The sequence below is a fragment of the Phyllopteryx taeniolatus genome, chromosome 5 (genome assembly GCF_024500385.1).
Source record: "Phyllopteryx taeniolatus isolate TA_2022b chromosome 5, UOR_Ptae_1.2, whole genome shotgun sequence".
In the NCBI taxonomy this organism is placed as follows: Eukaryota; Metazoa; Chordata; class Actinopteri; order Syngnathiformes; family Syngnathidae; genus Phyllopteryx; species Phyllopteryx taeniolatus.
In genome coordinates this window covers 22,485,163-22,493,134 of record NC_084506.1, presented here as the reverse complement: position 1 = coordinate 22,493,134, position 7,972 = coordinate 22,485,163, and the positions used below count along the sequence as shown (strand labels likewise).

General features: G+C 41.4%; 1 protein-coding gene across 2 annotated transcripts; it reads left to right on the top strand.

Annotated features, from left to right (window-relative positions):
• Positions 1 to 436: 436 nt before the first annotated feature.
• On the top strand, positions 437 to 7,480 carry wnt2 (wingless-type MMTV integration site family member 2). Of its 2 annotated transcripts, none has more exons than XM_061773843.1 (5): positions 437 to 611; positions 1,332 to 1,552; positions 4,073 to 4,350; positions 5,383 to 5,634; positions 5,757 to 5,991. In XM_061773843.1, the coding sequence occupies exons 1-5, from the start codon at positions 463 to 465 to the stop codon at positions 5,856 to 5,858; spliced, it is 1,002 nt and encodes a 333-aa protein (XP_061629827.1). In that variant the 5' UTR covers positions 437 to 462; the 3' UTR covers positions 5,859 to 5,991. The 2 variants fall into 2 exon arrangements, with proteins under 2 accessions (XP_061629827.1, XP_061629826.1); XM_061773842.1 differs by having other exon boundaries at positions 444 to 611; positions 5,383 to 5,653; positions 5,757 to 7,480.
• The last annotated feature ends 492 nt before the right edge of the window (positions 7,481 to 7,972 follow it).

Below are 7,972 nucleotides of genomic sequence, written 5' to 3'. Positions count from 1 at the left end.
AAGTTGTGCACTTTTGTCATTAGGTCAACATGGTATGGTATGATGGTTTTCCACATGCTGTAGCACACACAACACAGTTTTTACATGTGTTTACATGTTTTGTTATCAGTTTATTATTTTTGTAAAGAACAACTATGTGGTTAATTCTAAAATAATGATCTACGGTTTTCATCCACTTTTTAGACAAAACATCCAATGGTCCTGTTATGCATTCATTCAAAATTAGTAATGAAATGTAATTAATATTTTACTTTGAGAAAGTAATTGAAGTATTTTCACAAAATTTTCAACAGGGTAATTTGTAACCAGTTACACAAAGTAATCTTCCCAACACTGATTGGATGTAGCACAAAACTAACAGCACATGTATCGACGTATATAAATGGATTATGGAAATGAGTGTGCGCTGAACATTCCAGAGTAGCGCACCTCGCTCCGCCGCCCACCCGGACGAACGTGAGGATGCGCTGGTGTCTCCGCTCATTTGCCACTTGTGCTCCCTGCGGACATGCTGCGTGCGCGGACCCGTCCGACATGAACGCCGTGGCTTGCGGAGTCTGCTGGTGCGTGTGCGTGACCTTGTGCGCGCTGAGCGTCGATGCGTCTTGGTGGTGAGTTTCGATCATAACGCTTGCTCTTAAGTCTTTTAGTCCTGTGTGGGTTTAGTGTGGAGATAGCCATTATTTGCCGTGTACATTGTATTGCTAGGATGAGGTGGGGGGAATTTTCTTACATAATTTTCACAAATGTTTGATGACTTTGATTTCCCCCACACCCTCATATTTTACATGATTACACTTGACCCATTATTATCAAATGTTCTTACTGCTCTCTTTTTTTTCCCCATTGAAGCCTTTAAGACATCTTCACAAGTCTCAACCGGTCTCTTGGTGCTTTTTCCCTTCACGGCAAACATTTCAACACCTCTTGCAATAATCTTGCACATCTACTGTAGCCACACCAATTATTTATTCCTCACGCGGGCATGAAGCTAAATACACCGTCTAATCTCATCCTCACTTGTTAGGGCTATTTCTTTATACCTAAATATAGTAACTTGAAAGAAAAATGAAATTTGCACAATTTTTTATTTAACAATCCTTTAATGTAAATACTTGGTCATATATTTTTTTATTTTGTATTTATTTTTTTTACAAAGATTTTTGTAAATTGAAATTACCAAATTTTTAGAGCTTTTAAAGAACTAATACCTATTATTTAAACTTTTTTTAAAATGGATTTTTATCTTTTATATATCCTGTACTTTATACGTTGGATGTTATGAGCTGATGCCGCCCGTTGTACCTCATGACGTGATCCCTACTCAACAGGTACATGAGCACTCTGGGCTCTGGCGTGATGTGCGACAACGTTCCGGGTCTGGTGAGCGAGCAGCGCCGGCTCTGCCGCCGCCATCCCCGCGTGATGCAGGCCATCGGCGCCGGCGTGCAGGACTGGATCGGCGAGTGCCAGCACCAGTTTCGCAACCACCGCTGGAACTGCAACACGGTGGCACGGGACCACAGCCTGTTCGGACGTCTGTTGCTGCGAGGTGAGTCCGGGACGGGATGTTATCGTCAGCCTGGTGCTTGTCAATCATCATGCGTGCGTGTGGAGGCGGGATGGCAAATGACATCATAGGATTCAACAGATTCCGTTTTCCCCATTGAAATAAGTTGAATACGGTTATGCCGTTCCAGCCATTTTTTTGTCACGTTTTTACTTAGCATTTTTTTTTTTTTTAATGTAAGCAATTGTGGAGTATTTATTAATCATATTTTTAAGTTAAAAAAAATAAATAATTTTTTTTTTTTTACAATTTACATATAAAAGTTTTGAAAAAAACTATTTAAAGTAAAAAACAAAGCTTGTTTAAAAAAAAAATACTTTTTAAATAAATAAAAAAAATATGGCAGGTTAAAAATACCGTTAATGAAAATAAATGTGTGGACATTTTGAAACCTACAACTTACAGAGAGAGAGAGAGATTTTTTTAAATATTAAAAAGATTAAATTGTCACATTTATAATTTTTTATAAATTTATAATTTACAATTTATAAAGTATTTTTGAAATTACAAAAATATTTCAAATATCTTTAAAAAGTAAACTATCGTGTGAAAGAGTAAAAAAAGAAATTGAAATAGAATTTTTACATTTTTATAATATTTAATTCCTTTGTAATTATTCATTTCTTAAAAATCGAAATAGACCTAGTGTCGAAGCTCAAAAATAAAGTGGCATAGATTAAAAAATACCCCCAAAAAATGTTAATAGACACATTTAAAATGTTATGTTTTAAATATAATTATTCAATTAAAAAATGAAAACTTATTTTTTTAAATGTGAATACAAATTTGTCTTAATTTTGTTTTTGTTTTTTTTAGTTAAATTTAAAAAAATTATGTTAAAAAAAACTGTTTTATAAAAACAAAAGACAAATGTAAAAAAAATAAACTGGTTTTATAAAGTGTAGCGTAATTTCTCGTGTATAATGCACATTCCCCCCACATTGCAAATTGTTTGATGATAATGCTTTTCTGAAATGCTTGACAGTTTAATTTGAATCCCATTAAAATAAAATTAAATGTGTTTCTCCTGGCCCTTCATGTTTTCTTTAAAGAATTGTACCCATCTAACAAATTCTGCCTGGGTAGTCAAACATATAAGCACAACTGTGTGTTTTCTCATTTACTAAATAAAAGTAGGGCTGTGAATTTCAAAATAAGAGCAAGTAAATAAAAATAAAGTATTACGTCTTCAAATAAAGTGCTTAACTTCAGAATAATTCTCTGAAAAATACAAAATACAGATAATACTTCGTTTTGATCATATGGTTAGAAGCAAAATCATGCATTTAAAAAAGGCATTCTACATAGGTAGAAGGGTTTTGCGGTCAACTTTGGGGGTGCGTATTATACATGGGTGCGCATTATACACGAGAAATTATGGTAATTACCACACAATCTGTAGCATACGTGTGTTGGATGTGTGCCTTTAAGGGGCGCGGCCTTGTGAGTGGCTGTCAGCGTGTGAGCGTCTGGGCGTGAGTTGTGGCCTCCGGCGGCTCCCTGCGAGCGTTTGTGTTTTTGTTCCGTTCAATGAACGGCTGACCAAGCGACGGCTGGAAACTGGAGAAAGTCGAGAGTTGGGCCACCGCTGAGTCAAGGTGCCACTGTAGTTGGATGAGCGCCTTGGCCAGATGTTCCTCTCCCGTGCCCCGAGGTTTGATCCTGCTACTTAGTCCGTCTCATGTCAAGGCCTTTGATCAGCCGTGTGCTATTCCCGACCCCTAGCCCGGCCCGGCCCACCCGGACCACCGCAGATTCCCTCCTCACTCCCCTCGGTCTCGCATCTCCTTACTGTCAATGTCACAAGAATTACATGATCACACTTTTCCCACTCGCACCTACGATTCTCCTTCAACTCCTTTGGCATGCTTGACACACGCGCGCGCAAACACACACACACACACATACAAACACACATTTGTGTTTGTGTGTCATTTGTGTGTGTATGATTTGTCTGTGTTTTTGTATTGCGTGTATGTTTGTGTCGTGCATCGATTGTCATTCGTGGGTCACGAGTGGGTTTGTGTCATTTGTATTTGTGTGTCATTTATTAGTGCGTTAATGTGTGTGAGTGTGTGTGTGTGTGTAATTTGTATGTATCATTTACGTGTCGTTTATGTGGGATTTGCATGTTTGTGTCATTTGAATGTTGTGGCATTTGTGTGTGTTTGTGTCATTCATGTCCTTTGTGTGTGTGTCATTTGCAAGTCTGTATTTATTGTTTAGGTGTGTGTGTGTTTTTGTAATTTGTATGTACTATCATTTACATACATACGGGTTATTTATCATTTACTTGGGATATGCGTGTTTGTATTTTGTGGTGTGTGTGTGTCATTTGTGAGTCTATGTATGTTTGTGTAGCATGTGTGTCTTTGCGTTTGACATTTGAGTGTGTTTGTGCCATCTATGTGTTTGTGAGTGTTTGGAGGCCTTGTTGTTCACGGAAGAGGCGTGAGAGGCGATAGCGTTGTCAGGAGACGTTTATGTGGCGCTCCCCCACAGGGAGCCGCGAGGTGGCCTTCATCTACGCCATCTCGTCGGCTGGCGCGGTGCACACGCTGGCGCGGGCGTGCAGCCGCGGCGAGCTGGATTCGTGCTCGTGCGACCCGCGCAAGGCGGGCTCCTGGCGCGACCGCGCCGGCGCCTTCAACTGGGGCGGCTGCAGCGACCACGTGGAGCACGCCGCGCGCTTCGGACACGCCTTCGTGGACGCCAAGGAGAGGAAGGAGCCCGACGTGCGCGCCCTCATCAACCTGCACAACAACAGAGCCGGACGCAAGGTGACGCCGCGCAACACATCTATGAACGCGCTCTTCTGTACGCACGACACACACAACGGCAAGGGGGAAATTATTGGATGTCATCTGGGTCTTTGTCCGTATGTCAAGAGGGGAAAAAAATGAATTTCATTTATGGATTAATCTATTTATGTGTGTCATTTGTGTGTGTGCCATTACATTGTTAGGGTTTTCAAAACAGGGTTATGGTTTCAAAGTAAGGATTCAAGACAGCGTTAGCATTTCCCATTGTAATTGTAATAAAAATGGACTATCGTCATTCGTCGCTGTCGTTAACAATTTTAAATTAGAAAATCTATTTGCTGGAGTTCTGAATGGCGTTTACATTCCCAAGTTTTGGGATTGGATTGCCTCTTCATAGTCAAGCCCTTGCAAGTGTTGCAAGGACAAATTCTTTGTTTTACAAAACGTTTGTAATTATACATTTGGAGTTTCATAAATTCTTTTGCTTGGCAAGTGACCATGATACAAGTGGGTTCATGCCCTTCGAGGTGTATAATTATCAGGGATTGACGGACTTCGCTCCACGTCGTCCATTTATCCCTGACATATACGCGTCCGATCTTGTTTGATTGTCATCATAACTCATCATGGCTAGATGTAAATTCTCTGACGACCGGCTCGTCAATTCCGGCCATAATGACTGGTTGACTAAGGCTCTCAAATGGATAAAGAAGGCTAAATGCAGACTTTGTGTGAAATGCTTTGACAGGAGCCAGCAGTTGTGAGCTACATTACCTAACTAGAATCTTCTGGAAATTCTTTGGCGACATAATGACACATCAAGAATCAGAATGATACACATCTATTTACTCAAATGTCACAAATTGCTGGATATGTTTTTTTTCTTTTTAACTGAGAAGTGGAAATTAGGGTCTGGGAAAAGTATGACATTTTGAAATCTCTAATGTGTAGGGATACTGTGTTTACGTGTAAATTGTTTGTGTGTGTCAGTGTCAGTTGTGTCTCTTTAGTGATGTGTTGTGCTGTGACTTTACGTTTGCGGCACGTCAGGCGGTGAAGCGTCTCCTGAGTCTGGAGTGCAAATGTCACGGCGTCAGCGGTTCGTGCAGCGTTCGCACCTGCTGGCTAGCCATGGCCGACTTCCGCCGCACCGGAGACGAACTCCGCGGCATGTACAAGCGCGCCGTCCGCGTGGCCGTCAACCAGTACGGAGCCGCTCTCGCTACGTTGACCACGGCGGGAAGACGCGTGGCGCCGGGGAAGAACCAGCTGGTCTACTCGGACCAATCTCCAGACTTCTGCGTACGCGACCACGACGCAGGTTGCACCGGAAACGCTAACCCTGGGGCTAATTTGCGAGCCCGCCTCTAAGTGGATGTTTCCACGGCGACCGTGACCTGACTACCCGTGTGTTTCCCTCGTAGGGTCCGTGGGGACGGGCGGCCGGCGGTGCAACGCGACGTCCCGGGGCACGGACAGCTGCTCGGTCATGTGCTGCGGGCGAGGCTACGACACGGCGCGGGTGAGCCGCAGCGCCAAGTGCGAGTGCAAGTTCCACTGGTGCTGCGCCGTGCGCTGCAGAGACTGCCGCCAGGTGATGGATGTACGCACCTGCAAGGACCACACGTGACCGTCCTCATCATCATCATCATCATCAAAATGGTGACCTCACTATATGTATTGTTATAAAAAGTCTACACAAATGCCAGGTTTTTGTAATATAAAAAATTAGACCTAGATAAATCATTGCAGAACTTTTTCCACCATTTATGTGACCTATAACCTATACAACTCAAGTGAAAAAAACTAATGACATTTTCTCAAGAGAGGGTCAGGAAAAGCCTACTAGAACATCTGAACTTTATTTGGGGTTAAGCAGAGGTACTTTAAATGGTGGCAGGCGTGTACTGACTCCCATTTAACATGAGGTTGAATGTGAGTGGTTCATTCTGAAGAGAGGCGCATCCCCAGTTATAAGAGGGTGTGCACACTTGTGCAACCACATTATCACAGTTGATTTTTAGTTACCCTCTCTTTAAAAAATTCAGTTGAGTTGTACAGGTTGTCGGTCACACTAATGGTGTAAAAAGTTTGGAAATGATTTACCTTGGTCTCATTTTATTTATTTTTTTAATATCACAAAACCCTGGCATTTAAACACGGGTGTGTAGACTTTTTATATCGACTATATGTTCCAGTATGGTGCATATGGAGTTATTCCCAACACAGCTGTGGTCTCCTGGATGTGTGAACCACATTTTCCTCCAAACTTGTCATTGCGGTGACCTTTGCTGATGGTCACATGACGACAGAGACACCGATCATTTACATGATCGATAAGTCCTGTTATATTTGTTGCATTTAGTTTGTTTCTTCCTAAAATTGGTGAAATAAACTGTTCATTTTTTTCTGTTAGAAATAGATTTTCTGTAAAAGTGTATCCATCCATCCATCTTCTGAGCCGCTTCTCCTCACTAGGGTCGCGGGCGTGCTGGAGCCTATCCCAGCTGTCATCGGGCAGGAGGCGGGGTACACCCTGAACTGGTTGCCAGCCAATCGCAGAGCACATACAAGCAAACAACCATTCGCACTCACAGTCACACCTACGGGCAATTTAGAGTCTTCAATTTATGCATGTTTTTTTTTGGGGGGATGTGGGAGGAAACCGGAGTGCCCGGAGAAAACCCACGCAGGCACGGGGAGAACATGCAAACTCCACACAGGCGGGGTCGGGGATTGAACCCGGGTCATCAGAACTGTGAGGCTGACGCTCTAACCAGTCGGCCACCGTGCCGCTGTAAAAGTGTATTTTAATGTAATAGTAAACTAGTTATTTGATAAAAATGCTAATATTTTATTTCTTAATATTGTAAATCAAAAAGTCAAATTGACATTTTTAACTACAATAACCCAAAAAAATAGTAAAATGCATTTTTATACACATTCAGGATTTTTATGATATTAAAGAAATGGGATAATGAAATATAATTGATTCTAAAAATAGAAATGAAAATGTAATATTTTATGAAAATAAACACAATTGATTTGTGAATTAGTAAAATACACAATTTTATTTACAGTGGATATATAAAGTCTACACACCCCTCAAATGCAATGTTTTTTATATTAAAATAGAGATCAAGATAGATACTTTAAAATATATAATTTCCAGAGAAAAAACAACTGGGATGTGGTTGCACAAGTGTGCACACCCTCTTGTAACTGGGGATGTGGCTGCACCAATCACATTCAAACCTATGTGAAAGTTTTTACTGTAGCTCCCTATATTTAAAAACAGTAAAATACTGCTGTTTTTTTTACATTTGTACTTAACGTTTCCCAGTCAAGACCATAATCAGTACTTGTACTTCTACCAGTTTTTGTTTTGTTTATACACACACACGTATCTGTACTTCTACTTAGGTAGAGCATGCTACCTCTGCATTTCAGGAGCAATAAATGAGATGCATGGACTCCAGTTTAAACGTTACCATCCTTGTGCCAGTGGAGTTGCCCTCTGCAAGCCAGTAAAGGAAATTCCCACTTTGCAGGCAGACTTGGCTGGTGTTGTGTCGCCCCCTAGTGCGCAACATGAAACAGCTCAACCAACTTTCCATAGACTTTTCAATGACAACAGCAA